Source organism: Bombus pascuorum, chromosome 14 (assembly GCF_905332965.1).
Source record: "Bombus pascuorum chromosome 14, iyBomPasc1.1, whole genome shotgun sequence".
NCBI classification, from domain to species: Eukaryota; Metazoa; Arthropoda; class Insecta; order Hymenoptera; family Apidae; genus Bombus; species Bombus pascuorum.
The window spans coordinates 1931829-1953017 of NC_083501.1; the positions used below are offsets into that span (position 1 = coordinate 1931829).

Genomic DNA, 21189 nt, shown 5'->3' on the forward strand with positions numbered 1-21189 from the left:
GACGTAGGCGAGAGCCTCGCCTCGTTTCGATCCTCGTGTCGAGAAAACTTTGCTCGAAAGAGGTGACTTTGGAGTAACTTATCAGCGTGATAGAGGCTTTTTGCGAGGCTACGGGGCGCGTTACGACAGAAAACGAAGTAGCCACACTGTCAGATGACTCACGTATTTGGTATTCGTTGGCCGCGTATATGTTCGCTTCGCTCTCTCTCTTTTTCTCTCTCCGTGGACGATATTTGTAAAAGTACCGGGCGAGTGCAAGCGTGTAATAGAGGGAACGCGCGCGCACGAAGGCCAATGTAAATTTGTCTTTCGACGTTTATTCGTTGCAAAGCGTTAATTTCTGCGGGTTACCGCGGCCCATTGCGACCACGGTACGCCCTTAAATGGCGACCAGGTGGTGGCAGCGGTTTCCACCTAGCGCTATTTGCATTGTTAAATATTACTAATAATCGGACCTGGGGCGCGACGTTGCAGCAGGGGTTGCGCAATTTACGAGCTAGGAATAAATACATCGCATCGCCTACAGCCTTGGACTAACGAAGTTGGAGCTGGTGAACCAGTACGAGACCGTAAAAACGGAGACCACCGGGAGGCTTCTACTTCTTGCGACGGTCTCTACGTTTCGCGAGCCAGATCTCGAACGCGAGATTGTTTCTCACTAAAGCTTGCCTTTTTCGCCAGAGCTCTCCAACTATGTTAATCGATATTCTGGCATTCGATGAGAAAGTTGGATCTGGAATGACGTTGTTCGCGAAGGAATCGTCGGTCATCGTGAGTAAGGTACCTACAGGAAATGATGGGCTGAAAATCAGGGATGTCTATGTAAAATTCGTTCCTTAGTACGTTCGATAATTATTTCTTGATCGAATCGATAATCGGAGGAAATGGAAACCGATTTAACGTATCAACGATAGAACGATAATTTGCTTAATTCGGATATTTTGCTGCTATGAAAAGTTAAACGAGAAAATTACGTCGTTCTATATTTGAAAGGTAATTTTATTTTATAGACGCATCGCGATATGTTTTAAGAGGCAATGCGTATGTTTAGGAAAGGTTATAAGGAAATGATTTACTCTGATGGATCTATGATTGGATATGGGACTTGTAAGAAACAGAGGTTCCGTTGTCACGCTAGAAACCCCATGGTGGCGGCAACTAGAAGTACCGCTACGAGTATAACTCGCTTCCCGCTTGTCTCGTCGTTGTTACGAGTAAATTGGCAAGTGTTTATACAAATACCTGTAATTATACACTGTATCTAATAAAATCTACACGACACTGTGGAAAATTCTTAATCGATAAATCGTCAAATTCCACATTTCGCAATATTATTGCCGTTGAAATAACAAGAACAACTTGATCGCGTCACGGGCAACGTTGCGTAGGATTTTATAAAGTAAAGGAAATCCAAAGGAAATCCTGACGTTCCATCCTAAAAAATCAGACGAATCAAACTGCCAATATATATATTCGATGGTAACGGGAAAAACATCGTAAACCACAACGAACCAAAGAAGGCAAGGCAACGAGACCCACGCTTTCAATTCATTTATACAGGTCAAACAGGCAGTAAAACGATGCCCAAAAGGAAAGAGCAGAGGAAAGTGGAAAAAAAGGGGGAGAAATAAGGACGGGAGGGAAAAAGCAAAGATAAAACGGGACAAGAGCGAGGTAATATCGCGGCGGAAAAAGTTTGGACTCGGAGACAAAGCGGAAATAAGCGTCGAAACCGCGATTCGATGCGTCCCCGGTGGCGAAACGCGGTATGGCTCGCTTTTTTGGCCGTGGTGCGGTCAAGCGAGGTGTCCACGATGACGAATAATGCCCAGCGCGCAAATCAACGCCGTGAAAAAGAGCGTGCAATCGGGCAAGAAACCGCGCCCGTGTCCCGATCGATCGCGACCGCGTGCGACCGCTGAATGACGTTGTTCCGTGGCAGAACGCGAGTTCTGTTTTTGCGGCATCATTGACATTTTCATTAAGCCGCTTCCCTTTGCAGAGATTCATGATTATTTATAGGCCGATTAATGACCTCCGTGGCGCGTCCCAATCGATCTTTTTTCCACCGGGGACCGCTGATTGAGAGTCAACGCGTGTTTCACCGACAGATAGCATGGCGGTTCGGTTGACGTGGAATGCGAGTGTTGACCGGTGATGTTGCCGTTGCTGCTATTAAAGCGTCAAAGCTGTATCACACGTTGTACGCGATAATTACATCTAAAATATTTATTTCGTAAATCTGACAATCTTATTTCGCACGTCGGCTAGAAACTGTTCCGAAGTTTAGAAAAGAAGTATCATCGAGGCTGTATTTTTCAAATTGTTCAAACTATTTCGTATAATCCGAAAAGGACTACTCTCTAATATACACGCTAAATTCTGTGCCTGGTAAAACAAATTGCGATCCAAGGAAATAAAAGTTTCGCGCGTCTCAGTTCGCGTTTGTAAATTGTAAAGCGCCATAGAAATTATTACCATCGTCTGTTTAACATCGCGCATTCCTCGTGCAACGTGTGGTACATCCATAACATTGTTGCAAAACAAGGTCGGCGGTACCACTTCTGGACGGGATTGCCTCTTAACATGGAGGAGGACTGCGTGCCGCAACGTCGCGTCAACCACGATGCAATCAAGCTTAAGCGTGCAAATGCGACGTACAAACAAACGCGAACTGGAACGGCAATTATTTACGTAAGCATCAGGATCGTGGGATCTTGTCGCTGAATGACACGTCGTTAGCTGGCAGGATCGATATTCCCTTGGCGAAGAATTATGACTGGTCATCCTTCGGACTAAGCGAAACTTTTAAAATCATCGATCGACGAGTAGATTTCGATCGATCGTTTCGGTGATTTTTGATAACCGCAACCGGAGTTAGCGATGCGGATAGTACGCGAAATGGCACGAAGATCCATAATTCTATTTTTACAGGGATGGATATCCATAGGAGAAAATTTCAATTTTACAGCTGGCTTTCGATCTTAAAGATGTAACTTCTTTTTTACAACTTCCCTCGGGCTCGTTCTGTTCGTTAAGGAAAAAGAAGGAAAACGCTTCGACGGTGTTTCGCTGTACGCTCGCACGAACTCGAGGCGCATTAATAAAGGCCTGTATCCTCAACAGTTGTTAATTATTTGCATTACTGCGTTCGTACCTTATATTATTCTACCGAAGCTGCCATTCCAACCGAAACTTAATTAAATGCATTCAATTTGTTACACGTACAGGATTATCGACGGAATAGTTTTGCGTGCAACTCCAGCGACGTTGAAGAGCAAAGGCGCTGACCTTCGGAAGGTCATCCGTCTTGCAGCGATAGACGATATGCTTCCGTGTGCCAGCAATGGCTACGCTACGCTCTCCTCGAGAAATATATTGACCCACGGTTGAATAAAATCATTATTCCTGGCTGTTTGACGGCTGGTTAGTTGATAGAAGCGATTAAGTTGTGAAATTATTTCGAGAGGATGCGTTTCGCTAAATTTATAAATCAATGGTTTATTGATAACGTTGTTTATTCGCGGACGATGCAAGATATGGTTCGAAGATATATGAAATTTTACGAGAGGATGATTACGTATCGAGCTTCCAACGTATAGATGAGCTGTACGATTCCGACCGCTGAATAATAATTACTTCTTTTATTTCATTCTTACTTTTTATCTAATGGAAGTTTGTCAAGAGCGCGCGATTAAACTGACATTGAATGTTTCTTTGGAGAAAATGATTAAGCAGGGAACTGACGCGACGGTTCTCAATCTTTTCCCTATCCCTTGCGATATCTAAACTTTGTCTATTAAGCGAATATTCCTGTTATTCGATAAAACTTATCCTCCTGTCTTAATGAAATCTTCGCAATAATTTAACGATCGTTTCAATAACAAATTGAGAGGCGATAATATTTTTTCCATATACCTAAGTCTGTTTCCACGCAGAATGTCCTTTTCATTTTTCCTCGGATCAATTTCATTCAATGGAAAACGATGCCGATACTACGTACACATTTTTCTTCGATGACAGAACGATTGGAGACGAAGTATTCTACCGGAGCAACGACGGAGAACCACTGGGTTAAGGCCAGTTCACGCGTGTATGCGAGAGCGAGTGCGAGAGTACACGCATGTACTCGCGTACTTACTAGACTCGTGAGCGGTGTACAAACCCGGGGAATACGTACGGCATGTTTGATGACACTCGTCCCTTTGAGCGGCGCGGAAAAACCGACAGGCAGCTCCGTCGCTCAGGATGTCACGCAAGTTAACACGCTTTGATAACGTCCGCATTAGCACGTTCAACCGGACGTGAATCGTCGATGATTAACGCCGTTTCTCGACGATCCGCGCCGCGCGAGATTAGAGATTCGCGGAAACTTTCACTCGAACGACCAGGTAAAACGACCACGCAACACGGCATGCGTATGGTAATTAATGCGATGTGATTCTGCAGGCGATCGACGCGAGCGAGCCGGAGATCATCGGCGACGGGGCCGTGAGGCTTAGTCCGAGTTAAAAGCATCTCCGAGTATTCCAAGCGTTTTCGACGATAACGCGAGGAAAGAAGAGAGAAGATTTGAAATAACGTGGAAAAATATCGGACTATCGTCGATTCGTGCAGGACGCGAGTTTCGTTTCGATCTGTCAATCCCGTCTTTATTCGAACGATTCGCTTCGAAACCTCTGAACAAACCTGCTACGGCAACGAAAGAACCAGAGCTAGACGATCCTACACCGACAACGACCGAAAGAAAAATCGAGGCAAGTATACTTGGCATCGACTACTATCCACTCTCTTTGTCGATCAACCACTCTAAAACAACAACGTGACGAAACAACATAACCGGACAATGCGTATAATCACGGGGCGTTGATCGAATCTATCACGGGGGATAACGCCAGCGATAAAGTATCTGGCAAATGCGTTTCTTCGTTGAAAGACAGCCGAGAAACAGGAAAAAAGGAAAGAAGCGAAGAAACAGAGAGAAAATGCAAAAAAATGCTTAGCAGGGTGTGACTGGAGTCAAAGGCAAACAATCACGTCCACGTATCCTTAGCACAATGCCAGTCGCGATTCCAGACGAGGCACAATGAGGCATAATTCAAAACGAAGATGCACGGTATAGGGGCGCTGATGTTCTCTCTGTTCCATCCATGACCTCGGTCAACACGCTTCGAAGAGAAGAGAAACGTATTAATAGGCCGGCGCGGCGCGTCCCCAGCCTACAATGAACAGAGCCGCTGCTCGTCGTTGTAATCAGCGTTGTGGCAAGTCAATAATCATTCCGCGACCGGTAATTACGGGGACAATGACGGCCAAGTAACAATTTCTCGTCTAAACACTGCCATCAATATTCTCCGCGTTCCGGAGTAATTAGCAGGTGTCGGGACGTGAAAGCGTTTTCGACACCGTAATGGACGATATGCGCGTATACGCGAGTGTGTTTGTACAAGGGGGCAAATAATCAAGGGGGAACTCGAAGAAGGAAGCGACGAAAGGGAGTATACCGTGTGATTTCTTTCGAATTTTTTCTTTCCTTTCAGAAGGCGAGGCAAGAAAAGTAGATGAAAAAACAAATTCTAGTTGGCTGAGTTATTGGCAGGTTGGACGAAAGGAAGAGACGCAGAGGAAGTAGAGGATGTTAAACTATGCTGTTAGTTCTAATTAAGTTAGAGGATAATATAGTTAACGATAGTTGAACGATGGAATCTATAGATTTCACGGTGCTTTTTGTACAGTGAGATTTTTTATCGTTGCTCGAATAATTTTTCTGAATATGCCACGATAACTACGCAAACTTTACGATTTTTCTTCGTCGCTGAATCTACGCTGTTATTGCTACGTACAGTGTCTCCTATAATTTAGTTTTTCAATGCAACGACAGGTAAAAATAAATTTCAGAATCCCGGCCATTGGTGATCAACTGGCGAACGAGCCGAGTTTCGCATCGACCAACGTTAATACACCATAGAAACAGTATCGGTAGCGGTGCAACGTTGCACAACGATCAATCGTGTTGCATTATTGCTTGCATACCGATACGCAGTTGCTCGTTTTTCCGAGAAACAGGCACGTTCGATGAATAGGGTACAAGGAAACCTTGTATCGCAATGCCCGAGCGTATCGCTGACATCATGAATATTAATAATCCGCTAACGGTACCTGTTTTTGCTATCACGACCGGGCTATGCTCAGGCATTATTGTTCATCTAAATCTTGATCGGACGAGCTCGAAGACAAATTTTGATACCTAATGAATATTTAAAATATTTCAAACCGGCGTATGATTAATTATTTCATCGAACATTGATTATTACGAAACATTTCAATCTTCTAATTTATCTTTTATTATGATTACTATTGGGAGATGATCTTTCAAAATTAAAGAACCACGCGATTCATCGAGTAAGAATCGTTATACGTTTATTCTACTGGCTATCAAATACACACAGAGAATCAATTCTATTTTCTACGATAAAAATAGAATTTTTTACCTTATAAGAATAAATTATTAAGGCTTCGTAAGGTCAAGTAAGCCAATAATTGACAGCGATGATATGTAGTTATTTACTCATCAATCAGTAACTATAATGTAGCTATGAAATGGAGAAGCATTTACAACAGTACTTAACGGATGGTTCTCCTTTGCTCCTTGTACGTCTTCGATAAATCATTTTTAGACTTGTGTTCGTTTGTACCTTTTTTCATCTTCCACTGGATTTTTTCATCCAATCGACATGCTGTATCAGTTTGGCAACAATCTATCGAAGCATCCTGCGTATTATAACAGCAAATGTATTATTTTCCTATGAAAGATCGTAGTTAACAAAGTTTCACGATTGAATTTACGTTGCGTAACGTGTTTAACATTGCGTAACGCGTGTCTAACGTTATTCAAATATCGAACATGGAAGATATTTCGGCAGGATATTCATATTTACATAGAGTGGTTGAAGATCTAGTTGACAAATCCAGTCTCTGTTAAATTTGAACGTTACGTGATCGAAATTAACTATTACGGAAAACATAAAGCCGGAACGATGTCGATAACTGTAAGTTACGAACTAGCCAAAAAATCTTCAGCTAAAAATTTCACGCGCAAAACCAACACTTTCTCCGATAAGTATAGAGTAGCGCAGAACGTAGCGATTCGTCCGAAGATCGACGACATCCCGTGATGTGTTGGAGGTTAAGGAGTAATCATCGGTAAATTCGTGTTAATTGCTCGTATAGACGTAGCGAAGGTTAAAGACAATCTTGAAAACGTAAACGGATATTGCGATCTTATGAACGGGGTACGGAGGTCAATGTCGCAGAGAATCGCGTTGTATAGCGGTTCCTCGGGAATTCAGAAAAGTAGCACACCATATGTTCGAACAGCATCTGGTGAACAGGATTTATGAATAGTTTAGAGGTGCAGCTGAAATCATATATGTAGCAACGCGATTAAATCAAAATGAAATTATAGAAAAGTAACTATGGTACAAGTATAGTAGAGTAAAAAGTGGAATAATTTGAATCGCGTTAGAGCAAACATAATGAAAGAAACGCGGAAGGAAAAGGAGATATCGAGGAAAGAATACGGTTCTTCTATGCAATGGATAATATCGGTGTCAAAGAAAATATCTGAAAGAAAAATATTTGAAAGATCACAAAACTTGACAGGATGTATATTCGATGAATCTGGTGGTCGCCTTCGAGTAGTTTCAAGTAACGACTACTGTTGCTATGACTAACGTAGAAGTCAAGAACAAGCGTATTCTAAAGAAAAATTACAGTAAAATAGTAAAAAAAAACCTGCACGTCCTTTGCGTAATTTTTTTGCAAATCTCGTTATAAACGAACAGAAATGTAAGAACGCGTGCAAGGTCTTTCTCACGGAATACCTGTTTTTACTGGCAAAACGTTTCTTACTCGGTTTAGTATGTACCTATTTCTCTTTGCATGATTGTATAATCAGTTTCATGGAATTATTACTTCCTCGTTCTTTTCAAATTTTTCAAAACGAAACGTAACGACGATCTCTGAGAAACTGTTGCACAATCGTGGATAAATAACGCAAAGGATGGATCCACGTAACTCGATCGTTAAAAAATTATCAAACGTAAGTCACGCGGTAATTGTAACAGCGAACAAGCAATCCAGACGCTCATTTTACGAATTTTTACCGAAGCTAAATTTGGAAACAAAATTTGTAGTCTCCTTTAAATTCATAAAAACGATAGAAAAAAAAAAAAAAAAAAAAAACAGATTCTACGTTAAAGTATATACGCAGGAAAGAGAACCTAGAAAGTAACGAGCTGGTTCACACGAAGAATGACATACCAAAACCGCCTAAGAAAATATTTCTTCCGCGACTTTTCCTCGAATTTAATTACAGAAGTAACGCATGGAATTATAATACCGTAATTACGCATGCAAAAGAATCCTTTTTTAATGAAATTGCAGTCAATTAGACTCTAATTGGATTTGATGATCTTGGGAGAAGCCCATAAATAGATTTTCCAACGGAATGGAAAATACGGCGACTAGCAAAATCGAATTATTATTAATAAGTCAATCGTTTTACAGCACGCTCGAAGTGTTTCAGAACGCATCATCGCCGAAGGACAAAACGATCCGATGGCCTTCGTCGCTCTATGAAGATTGCCACTTGTTCGCTCGTTTAATTTTTTCGAAATTAGAAAACGTACGCGACGAGAATTAATGGAATCGATAATTTATGCCGCGCCACCCAGCGAAACATATTCAAACGATCGCCCCGTTGCTTTAAACTCGAGGAATTTATGCCAGCTATACAAACGCGTTACAGTTTTCTCGGTTACATCGCGAAATCCTAAATTAATACGATGCAGTAATCTGTGTTAATTACACGGATAGGTTATATAATACACGGTTGTTTATTAGACCGCGAACGCTGCAATTAAACCGTGGTAGTCGACATCGATTCGGCGATAATCATTGAATATACTTATCCCTATAGATGATCGAGGAATCTCGCATAGATATTAAAATATTGGTGCGCATCGATAGCTTCGAAGCGTGTTCGAAGCTTCCAGGGAATCGGCTTCTAATGGTATTTTAATTAACTTGACCCTAACCCTAAGCCTAATCAAACGCGAAATATGAGTCGGAATTGTTCAAACTGTGCCTTTCGTGATACGAGAATCGAAGATTACATTAATTCCTAAATTAATATCTTTAAATAATATTCTTCTCGTCTGTGTATACCGTAAACCACGTTTCTCCTTAGCTTCATGGGAATACACGAAGATGCCTTAAAAGCGGTCGGAATCAACGTGTTACGCAACGCGGTACACCGCGAAGCGATTGCCCGCCTATTAGAATTTCACATTAATCGCGTGGCGCGATAGAAAAGCACGCATGCTTAGGACCGTGTCGAAGCGAGAGGAAAATCGGTTGGAAGAGCATGAAGAGAAGGGTCGCGCAGCGGGAAATCTGGCACGGAACCGGAAGCGGGTTAGTTAAAGCCGCGGAAAAAAGAAGGCAGGTCCGAAAGCCAGTCGAATAGAAAGGGAGTGTGTAGAGAAAAGGCGGCGGCGGCGGCGGCAACGGCGGCGGTGGCGGCGGTGGCGGCGGAGATCCTCGGGAGTCGGCCGGTGTGCCCCCGAGTCTGCGCGATACAGTTTATTTAAAGCAAAGTTGGAAGGTGGGGGTACGGTGGCTCGGTCGGTCGGTCGGTCCGCGGCGCGTCCTCGCGGAACGCGCGCGAGCTTTAGTCGCACGATCTCGTCCGGAGCGTCGGGCCGCTCCACGTCGCGCCTCCAAGCCTCGATCGATCGATGGATCGATCGTGCCGCCGCGTCCCTCTTCCTGCCGCCCGATCCTTCGAGAAGTCGACCGATCGTCCGTTCAGTTTGTCGTCGATCGTCGATCGTTGATCGATCGGTATCGATCGTTGGCCGGTCTCGTCGATTCGAAGGACAGAGGCGAAGCAGGATCGTCGGTGATACCTGTCCAGGTGAAAGTTTTCGATCGAAAGCTCGATCGTTTTCGTTCGTGGCCATGCTCGTTCTCGTCGCGAGTTCCATGGTGCAGGTGAACCGCGTGCGTGCTACCATCCGGGCTTATGTTCGATCTCGTGGCTCCTGAGAGATACCACGCGTTTACCGGATCTCAGGGACCTGCAGATATCGTTTTCGAATCGACTGAGACCCGAGTGAGAAAGGTGCGTACGCCGTGCTACCCAACGCAGGTGCCAGTACTTTTTTTCGTTCCTCTTCTCTCCTTATATTTCTCTTTCTTCTTTTTTTCGTTCTTTCTTTTTTTTCGTTTCCTTGTTCGCTCCTTTTTTTCGACGTGATGCAAGGAGATCGTTTTACTACCGCGGTGTACCAATATCCAAACGAGCCTGTCGATTCCGATGGGAATTAGATGGGAAAGATGGTATTTGGTATCCGCCTCGGTAAGCTACGGAATCGATCGACCGCTGTGTTGTTTCACAACTCGTGTTGTTTCGCCGTGCAACCAATCTATGGACGAATTGATATCGCTTCACGATAGAATACATAATAGACATGAATCGAGGTACATAAAACATTGGCCGAGAGCAAGTTAGTGTTGCTCTTGCGGTCGTGAGAACGTTTTTTTTTTTTTTTTTTTATTATTATTCTCATGGCTGGCGTATGAAAATCGGGACTAGTAGGATCGTGTGGTGTAACTAGGTGAGAAAGGATTACGAGCTCATGGTCACCGAGTCACGGTGGAATTTATGGCCGCGAAAGATTAGTGTCGTTTATGAAGAAAATTGGTGACAGTACGATACAGAAATGGTGCGATTTGCAATCTTCTATAATGTGGGAACTTGCGATTTATAAAATTTCACCGATAATATTAATTCGAACGGTCTATGCTTTTTACCGCCGCGATTTCCAATCTGTCATTCGATATTGATAAAAACGATTGAAATATGACATGGAAGGACTCGAACCTCGAGGAGGAAAACATAAAGATGCAATATTAATCAGTGTAAATGAGAAAAATTATCGAAGGTATTCGCATTATGACGGGGGATACTTGGTAAAAAAAGAATTAGCTACTGTGGTTTGCCAAAGAAAAGTAAACAAGCAGCACTGTGTGTATATTTATACGACGGCAAAAATGTTGCACGACGGCTTTTAACTTCTCAACCAACCAGAACGAGTTAACTCGTCTTCTATGAGAAACGCTTGCGCAGCGAAGTTTGCACTTTTATAAGGATAACACTTAATCAAAGCCTGTTGACGAGTTTATTTGGAATTTTCTAGTGCTGCGAGGCGAGTCTCGGGTAGTTCGAGAAAGAACACGATCGTTCCAGTGATAAAAATTCTACCGAACCGATGGACGTGGTATTCCTTTTTAGTAACATTATGCGAATGACGGATTGTTTACTGCTTAAACGTTGATCTATAAACTCACCAAGAATTCTATTTGTATAAATCGCTCCATCTCGGTGTTCAACGAATTTAGAATTAATAGTTTCCGACGTATAAACGATTTCTTATCGATTTGTTCGTTCTATAGTTTGTCTCTGATAGTCGTGTGCCATCTGTTATATGAAATTGTGTAAGAAACTGACGGAAGTATGCCATGTTTGTTAATATTTACGTTCGATCGTAGTCTTGTAAGGAGAGTTAAAGGAAACAGAAATGGAGGAAAAACGCAAGATGAACGAGTTTTGATGATCTGAAGCGAAAATGCGAAGCAACTTGGTCGTGCATGTGTGCGATTAATGTAAACGTTTGATAATTTCTAGCGATAATCTTTTTTCAACTTCTTATAGAGAGATACGTGCGTAAAGATCTGCATAGATGCAATGTTATTAGAAGAGGGCATATTACAACAGGTATAATCAAACATTTTCATGATCTTCCCTTCGTTAGTCGTATATATTCCCCCTTCGAGTCGAAGAAAGATTTCCATCGAGAAAACTAGCGCTTTTAAATCAGTAAAGTGGCTACTTACTTTACACACGCTGGGTGCTTCATAATGCCGATCGCTATCTATGCTAATTACATTCTAATAACCTGAATTCTTACACGGAAGAAATTCGCCGCCGTCAGTTCCGATTTAAGCATAACCGAGTTCGAACTCGATTTCTTTCGCTTCCTGCGATTCTTAAAATCTCAGATAGCACGAAGGTTTCATCGATTGCCGAAATACTCTGACGGCGATTCCAATATCGATTTCACAGAGAAGAGAATTTCCATAGTTACGGGACAATCTCGTCCATGATTAAACAGTTTATAATTTAAAATGATTTGATCGCTTATTAATCGATATGATCGCTCTGTCGCGAAAAAGGGGAAAAAGAGGAAAGAGAAAAGGACAAAGATTCGAAGTAATAAAATTACGCGATATTTTAATTTCAATGTCAACGTAAGAAATGCTGATGGAAACGAAGGACGTTAGAAAAAGTAGTCGAGATATCGAGCAAACTGGCGGTGAATTGCTTAGGAAAGGACGGGTAAACGCGCTAAAAGGCCGCAATCGCGTCGGTGGTTTCGTTCTCACGGAACTCTGTTGCACAATGCCAAACGCATCGCGATCATAAATTCAGATGGTCCGCCTCTAAAAATAACCGTACAGTATTTTTTCTTTTCCTTCTCTTCTCTCGCTGTCTGAGCGCGAGCAAGCTCGTTAATTACAACTGCGACTCGTAAGAAAGTAAGACGCTGCACGATGCACGCTGCCGACTTTCCTGTATGCTCTTAATTAAATTCGTTGGAGCGTTTCGCGCGTAGAACCGCTCGCGGACGCGTGCGGCGTGCACCGAGTGGAATTACGTCAGGGACGCGGCGGAATACCGTCACGCGGAAAGCATCGAGCGTTTCCAGGTCGGCGTGCACCGCTAATGGGCAAATTGCTAAATCTGGGACTTTCACTTACCTCGATCCATTATGCGCTCGCTACGGAAAGCCTCTTTTCCATCCACGTCCTCCTTCGTCGCGTGTTCCGTTCGTGCTTTGTCGTTGGATTCTTTTCGCGGGCTATTTTTTTACTTATTAACAAATTAAATATAATTACCAAGATAGGAGGAAAATAGGTGTTGGCGTGATACAGTCACTGTGAGATAGTAAGACAAACGTGTGTATAAAACGCTGTACTGAAACTAAGTTAACGCTCCGCCCGAGTTAGCTAAGTAGCCTACGCAGACCTTCTTTCTAAGAAGATTGTTCGAGGTGGAAAAAAGGTTAATAATATCGCATGAAGCGTTGCCTGACAAAGGGTAGAATAAGGAGGGAGACCTACAAAAGTACAATAGCATGACGCGTGCAAGTTGACAAAGCTATGCACCTGTATCGTAATACCCGTAAATGTAATTGCAGTTTTATATATTTTTCTAACAGAGTACGTTTTTTACTCTTTTAGAAACGGACAAAAAGTTGAGAAGAATTTTTCTTAGAGATTGCTCGGTTTTTGTACAAGCAAGCCGATGTTCTGTGACTGTGTGACAAGAGAAACGACTAACACAGACTAAATCTACAAACTTTAAGCTGTGAAAGCATATAGCGCGAGAACCGTGACGCAAAACGAAAAACGCTACCGCCACTGCGCATCGATCGCGAGAGTTTTAATTATCGGCGTAACGAACCTCCTCTTGTAATTAATCTGGTTGGCGCTTCACGGCAATTTTACCCAATGAAGCGACGCGTACCGGCGATTACGCGTGTTACAGATGACAAACGCCGTTTGATTACACCGGTCCCGGCCGATACCAAAAAAGGAACGCGTTCGAAAGTGAAATGGCGCGCGGCCCGGACGGCTTCGCGAACGAAAGAAAGCGTTTCGAAAGTTTTGCTTGTCGAGGACAACCGGCAGCCCCTGTTTCTTCGAACGGAGATCGAGAGCACGCTGCCACTTTGACCTTTGGGCCATCTCTCGTACCTTAAGGAATCGTAACTTTGGAATTCAGCCGAGGGACGTTGAAAATGGCCACTTCGATCTTCTTGCAATTTGTCGGACGGTAAAGCCCAAGAAATATTTGCGTACAAGGATATCGCGTTCGTGACTTTACGTTCGTGCACGGTGTAGATTCGAGGGATGGAAGTTTCCTCGACGATAAAAAAGTGCACCGTGTTATACTAGAAAAGAAGATTTGCAAGTTGGAACATGATAAAATTCATGAAGGAAAAAATAAATTTAATCAAACATTTTAAAACAGAGGATCGCGTATGCGGGGGCAGAAGCTATTTCCCGTGGCGGAATACAAAACGTTTGACCGAACACGGCAGGCATACCGAATCACGAAACGCGCGGAATAAAGCACGCACTTTTAACCATAAGTCTTCATATCCTTGTCATTACGACACGATGAAATTTAAATAAAAGTACGAGTCGTCCACGTCTCTCGATACTTGCAACGAAAATATCAAACTCAGATTACGCAAAGAGACACCTAGTTTTTAAACTCTTTATAAATAACAGCAGAGGTCATCAACGGGATAATATAGCGATCTCGATAATCGTCACTTTCGCCATCGATATTTTAAAACATCGTGAAATTTCCACGGCGCTCGAGCTTATCGTAATTTCTTTCGTCACGAGCAATTAAACGTCCATTACGCGGCGATTACAGTAACTTGGAAGCAAATAATCGAAAGGATCAAAGACGGTGGCAGATTGTCTCGTGGGTTTCAGGGAAAAAGGAAGAGAAAAAAGTGCTTGCTCATGCGTATTCATGACCGGAACCATGGATAATGCCCGGGGTCTCTGCACATCATATCTTACACAGCTGGAATATTAATTCTTGTCATTCGTATGCGATGTGAGTGCAATGTTGCCGTGAACGCGCGCGCAAGGCTGAAGAATGGTACAGGTGCAAGTCACCTAAGAGAAACTGCGTTTTTGCGTATCCCGAGACATGATCGAAGGGAAGACGTTGCCCTGGAATTTAAATTGGCTCGATCGAAGTAATTATTTCAACCTAATTTGGATCAATTAACGGATGATAAAATTTGACGAGCCGGGGAAAGAAGTTGATTTCTCTGTTGGTGGATCTCGATTCTGCGGTGGATTGCACTGTATGGTGTAGTTTTTCACGTGTTTTAAGAAAACACGAGACGTCCGAAATGAGTCCAATAATAATAGATCAATGTTCGTGGAACTTCATCTTGCGCAATTTTTCGACGTCTTTTTGCGTCGTGATTATGCGAGATATTATACGGTACGTCGACAGCGAATTAACGCACTATAATTTTGATCAGAGTAATATACGTGTAAGATTTTCAATGGAAAATATAAGTCGCAAGATTAATAACGTTGCCGCTGAGAAGTTTGGGAAACTGGTTGACAGAATGAATTACTAGCATTTATTATATTACGATATGTCATAATTATCATATAGGTATCATGATTTAGCGCAAAAAAAAAAACAAAAATATAATACAAGCAATTTTGAAAATATCGTCTCGTGGTTGATCCGTTGCCGATTAAAAACGCATCTTTCCACAAGTTGTGTTCGCGTCAAGCCCGCGATAAAATATCGCGCGACGAGCATCAAATAACAAGTAACAAGAAACTCGGGGGTTGATTTATAACGGTATGATTTAAACCGACACGGTAAATTATCGAGTCATCGAATGCAAAAATCTCATTTGTCATAAGCGACTGCTAACTAGGCGGGGCAATTTGTATAGTTTTTCTGGACCAAAGAAATTGCAATTGTCGTCAGGTTTTTGTTAATGTAACTTTATAATTATGTCGGTAGACGTCGGCGAAGCGTTTGCGATCGCTCTTCTACGATGCCCAAAACTTTCGCTATTAATCGACGACCTCTTTCTCCCACAAATACCATTTTCTTGTAATGTGACTCGCGAATATATTCTTCGCGTACTTTCCACAACAACGATAATAATTTCCAATCTTTCATTGCCGCAACATCGCAGACGCATCTGTGAGTAGTCGTGCGTAATAAAAACGGCGTTATAGTTTGAGTTCCCATTGAAAGCAGCATTTCGTTCGCTACGTAATTTGATCATCTTGAGTTGCAAAGTTCGTGTAATCAATCATCCACCGCGCGATGAAAGTAGTCGTCGTTATTTCGATATTATTCCAGTTCCATAAACGCGTCGATGAAGTACCATATGGAGCAAGAAGTCAACGACAGCGCTCCGAACACCCATGTAAATTGGCGTCCCGCTAATCACCGACAGTGATTCGAGTTATAAATTCTACACAGTCGCATGTGTCCCGACGTCATTCATCGGAAAGAAAGTGGATCGTTATTAACTTGTTCTCGATCCAATTTTGTAATCAAATTATCGTGTCATTAACTGGATCAAAAATCAACCTACATCTTTCTAGAATCCCATCAATCACCACGGATTGCGAAAATAGAGATACCTACTCTACTTGCTTTAAAAGACGAATCGCTTCGAATTTTCAGCGCTCGTATTTATCTTGAATTATAAATAATTCCATAGATTTCGCCTCTCGATAAAGCGAAAATTTCGTCCCATTTAAAAAGGTTCACTCGCTATTACGTGGATCCGATAAAACGCCGATAGACGAAGGATTTTCGAAAGACGAGAAAACCGATAGAACGATATGCGCCGAAGCGATACACGTGGAAAAACCTCACACACATCTGTGGCATCGTCCGATTCGAAGATATCAGAGTATAACGATTTAGACGTGGTTTCGAAACTCCGACGATCAATCCAGCTCCGTCCCAATCAATTAGGACTAATTTGTCAGCGTTGTTCGTCGCGTGTCAACGCCAGTCGCAAGAACAATCTTTAAACGACCGCGAACCAGACTCATTCCATCATTCCTTGGCCGTTTTTTCACGCCACTGTCTCGTCGTCTGAAAGACAAACACCGGTGGCGACACAGCGGTACGCCACCAGAGATAATCATCGTCATAAATTCATCATCATCACCATCATCGTCAAGCCAGCCCGAGGAGCATAATCACTCGTTAGCCGAGGCACACTTCGCCGCCGGCGAATCACTGTCAAGGCTGCCACGCTTCGTGGAATAACGAATTCCTTCGGAACAACCGACTCTTCCATGCTTTCCTTCGTCTCCCTGATATCGTCTGGATCACGGCATAAGGTTTTTCTTTGTTCTCCGTAAGAAAAAGTACATACGTTTTGCGTCGTGTTTTCAGGTTCGTCGGATTCGCAACAAGTAATTCCTCGCCTTACGTCCCGTTCAGATATTTATGATACATGCATCCCCCTAATGATTCACAGATGCTTTGAATACGCGTTTGCAATCTTGTTCGATATCTTAACGGACTTGGCCAGATAACAGAATCAAGTATATTAATTCGTTTGTCAGGAAGTAAAAGGAAACAAGAAGGAAATAAAAATAACCGTAAATCTAAAACATCAGATATAGAGCATGTTTGCACGGACTCGGCTGATTATCTATTTGATTAGTTATCTCATTATTAGAGATGATTATGACATCTGCTATGCGGGTTATGCTCGTTAATATACGTTTCATATACAGTTACGACTAGATGCGAACCGCGGATATCCCCGACTGCTTTTCCAAATGCCTGTTATCTAAACGTTGAGCGATCGATATAATTTCGTTGACAAATGCTGTCAAAACAACGTCGTTCTTTTCGAACGATAATCGTTCGTTTTATCGTAAAGGAATCGATCCTAAGCGAAAAACACTAATGTCCTGCGTATTTTTGTTTTCAGAACGGACACGTTATCGTGGTGAAACTGCCGATCCGCCGTGATTCGAAATAACCGCTCGCGAGTCTAGTGCGTATGAAATCGTGGAAACCGAGCCGTGTGCAACGATGTCGTCGAGTGGTGAATTTTCGACTTTGTCCAGTGGCGAAGCTACCGGAACTGGCGACGATTCGTTGCCCAGTTCCCGGGAGGCTACCGCGGAAGCTGCGAGTTCCGGAGCTGGATTCATGCCGTTGCGCGAGTTTCTCGACAGATTCTCGTTACCGAGGGTGGTAAGGGTGGAAGGTGCCGGAGGAAGGCCGATATTATTGTACAAACAGCAGCAACGATCGCTGAGAGTCACGGCTACCCTGTTGATGCATCGTTACCGCCATGACGTGAAGGTTGGGCCTGAGATCGTGATTCCAGAGGGATATCCTGGTGAGTCGATTGGCTTCTTAAATTTTCTTCTTTTTCTCCACCGGTGGATCACAGCGGCCACAGCGGATTCAAATTAATCGATTCGCCTTTCGAACGTCGAACGATCTACGCGCGAAAACTAAAAAGCGTTGTATTGTTCGACGCTGATCGTTCAACCGACCACGTCCATCGATTCTACGTTAATTTCCAAAATGCTAGAAGAGTAAAACTGCCTCGGATCGCTCGTTAATTCGACACTCGACTAACTTCTATTCCGTTCAATTATCCGGGTATCGTATCTGTCGCGCTATCGATAATACGATCGACGTGTAACTCCCTCGGAACCAGATTCCACCACTACAAAACGTTTCGTTATCCGAGCAATCTGCAAATAATAGGTACAACAGGAGAGACGGAGTTGAATGAGTCTTGTACCATTTTCGAACCCGTCGGTTGGCATTCGAGACAGCTGGAACTTTCCCCCCCTCGGCCGATAAATCAAGTCAAGGAGAACCGTCGAAACGCGAGGCATGGAAAAAGCGAGAGCCAATATCCGTGGCCGGCCAGAAATTCATTAAAGTCCGGTGTGCCGGTGTGCTGGTGGCACTTAATGGACCGCGAGATATCCGCAACTGCATAGAATTGACCGAGCCCAACCGTAGTGTCGATATATCGATCACGTCGCCGGCGATGATCGATCGTGCGCGCGAATCCTATCGGGAATTCGATCTCGGATTAAAGGCACTGGCGGCTGCTTGCGCAAGATTGCGACCAGGAAAGTGGCCGATTAATAAACGGCCTCTTTGATCGATGGAAACGTTTACATTCCCATCTCGTTTCTTTTTAACGAGTTTTATGAGCTTTCTGCAAAACGACCGGGGCGACCCGAAGAATCGCCTGTACACCCCGAAGCACGAGATTGCTGTTTGATTTACCGATCGAGCTTTTATGCCAACGGTACCCAATACCGCTCTTGTATACGTCTTCGTTTATTTGAACAGTATTTGAGAAGCAAGGATAATCGCGAAGCCGAGTGTACCGCTCGGACACGAGAAGATGACCAGCCGAAGGAATGCGGTTCTGATTGGATACGACGTCGTAGTAGACCGGGTCTCTCTCGCGCGACCATAGGTTAAGGTACAGCGATTTTTGTCACGAACCGAAATTGTCATACGTCAAATGGCAGCGCGTAACATCGCGTGACGAAGAACGCGAACGAACGCGAGGTCTTGCAATTAAAGTCCGAACCTATTAACACAAGTACTCGTACAGCCACCCACCACCGTAGCTCGCAAGGAGCAACGTAGGTATCGTGACGCGAAACCGAGTATCACAATTTCGTAGGCACTACCGTAGTAATTCCGAGATTAAGAACCCACGACACGCAACGCATCAAGTCATGCCATCTCGAGGGTTAAAAAGCCCCCTACACAAGCCGGTCCGAGCGTCGCTTGCAACATTCTCGAGATTTCCTGTGCGCCGCGATACATAAGAGGAAGGCGCATTTGTTTGCTTATTTACCCGCAGCCGAGTGTGTACATATGTAATCAGGTTGTAGTAGGCACGGTGGTGATTTAACCGAGGCCCACAGAAAGAAAGTAACAGATGGTTGTAGGTGGCAGTGGCGGTTTAACAATGAAACCGAGCGTTGCACGCTGGGGGAGCGTTCGACTTGAACCGTGCTCGATCCTGACCAAGCGTTTCGTTACGCGTCAGTCCAATTACCGTACGTCTTTGCCAATCGAACGGCGAGTTTCACCCGTGACAAGCGACGTTTCATCGTAAATCGTGAATTATGAAAAAATCTCTTACGCCTTGCGCTGTATCGCGATACGATGAAAGAGGAGAGATTACGATACTGATTGGCACGACGGCATGACACGTTCCAACGGATTATGAAAAAATGATAATCATCGAGCGCGATGGTGCGTATTATCGGTCGTCCTTTCTTTTCTTATTTTTTGACTGGCAAAATTGGCGGCAAAGACGACTCGAGCTCCGACAAACTCGAAACCACTTTGACTTTGTACTCGACTATCCGGAACTGCGTCAAACTCCGTCCGAAGAGCTTATACCGTGTAGTTTCGCGGATCGTTCGTAGTCGTTACTCGATCGCAACTAGAAACGGGCGAGCGTCAACCTATAAATAGCGAATGAAAGTATGAGGTAACGCGGCAGAGCGTGCCGTGAATTATAATTTAATATCGTCCCGAGTCGTACATCCGCTAGTGTCTACGGCGATGGTGGTGAACGTACGAATCTCTGTGGCAACCTCGTTCCCGAATACGTAGTCCCTGGTCGCCGTACAACGACCAACAGGGCGTCTATTATTCAACGGTGGAACCGCGGTCGGCCGCGGCGGAGGTGGTCAGTGACATATGGCCGCGTGTAACGGCCCGGCCTCTCGTATTAGCATAACGGCTGACGATACTTTTTCAATGAAAACGCGCGAATTACATATGCGCGGCTGGGTACAGCGTGGGTCGAAATTACGCCGATACCGTGATTCTGTTGAAACGGTGCAACAGTTTCGTTGCAAACGCTCTTCCTGTCTCTGTCTCTTTCCATTCGCCGCGTTCTTTTGCTCCTTCTTTGCCATACTTTTCGTTTCGTACGGTGATTCCTTTTTCTCGCGTATTTCGTGTTTCTTTATTTTATCAAGTGAAATCAGACTTTGATCGGAGAGAGTGGTCGTTTTCCCTCGTCGTAAAAACGTTTCTTTTATAGAATTACGCATCGCGATCGTTCCAAATTTGTAAATCGCATGCGGTTTTCAGTTCACTATCGCGCTTGAAACCAACGTTAACTCGTGTACGCTCCGGCAACTCTTTCCTCTTTGTACCTTGGCGCACCGTTCGTTTCCTGCTACCCTTATCCATTTTCTCGTCCTCGCCCGACGGTCCTCTCCCACGCAGCAGGAACTTATGCAAACGAGACGCATAATGATCGCATCTGTTCACAATGGGTCGCTAACGAAGTCTCGACTGGTCTAATCTCGGCGCGGGGAGCAGCGCGTTAGAATCGCCGCCGCCCCTTTTCAGCCACATCGCGTGCTCGCTCGCGTATTTGTTCCAGCAACGAGCACGCTCTCTCGATTCGCGTCAACGAGATCGATAGACTTTGAGGATTTAATTAC

The 21189-nt window shown here is 43.8% G+C and overlaps 1 protein-coding gene across 3 annotated transcripts in view; it reads left to right on the top strand.

The window, feature by feature from the left end:
• Window positions 1–9712: 9712 nt before the first annotated feature.
• Window positions 9713–21189, top strand: part of LOC132914253 (uncharacterized) — a 45978-nt gene continuing 34501 nt past the window's right edge. For 2 of the 3 annotated variants that reach the window (XR_009659548.1, XM_060973206.1), the window contains exons 1-2: window positions 9713–10186; window positions 17658–18074. Coding sequence is in view for 2 of the 3 variants with exons in the window: in XM_060973206.1 (XP_060829189.1) it covers window positions 17762–18074 (313 nt within the window). In the remaining variant the exon portion in view is untranslated. Of the gene's footprint in view, window positions 10214–17657; window positions 18075–21189 lie in introns of all 3 variants that reach the window. The other variant, XM_060973207.1, reaches the window with a different exon arrangement.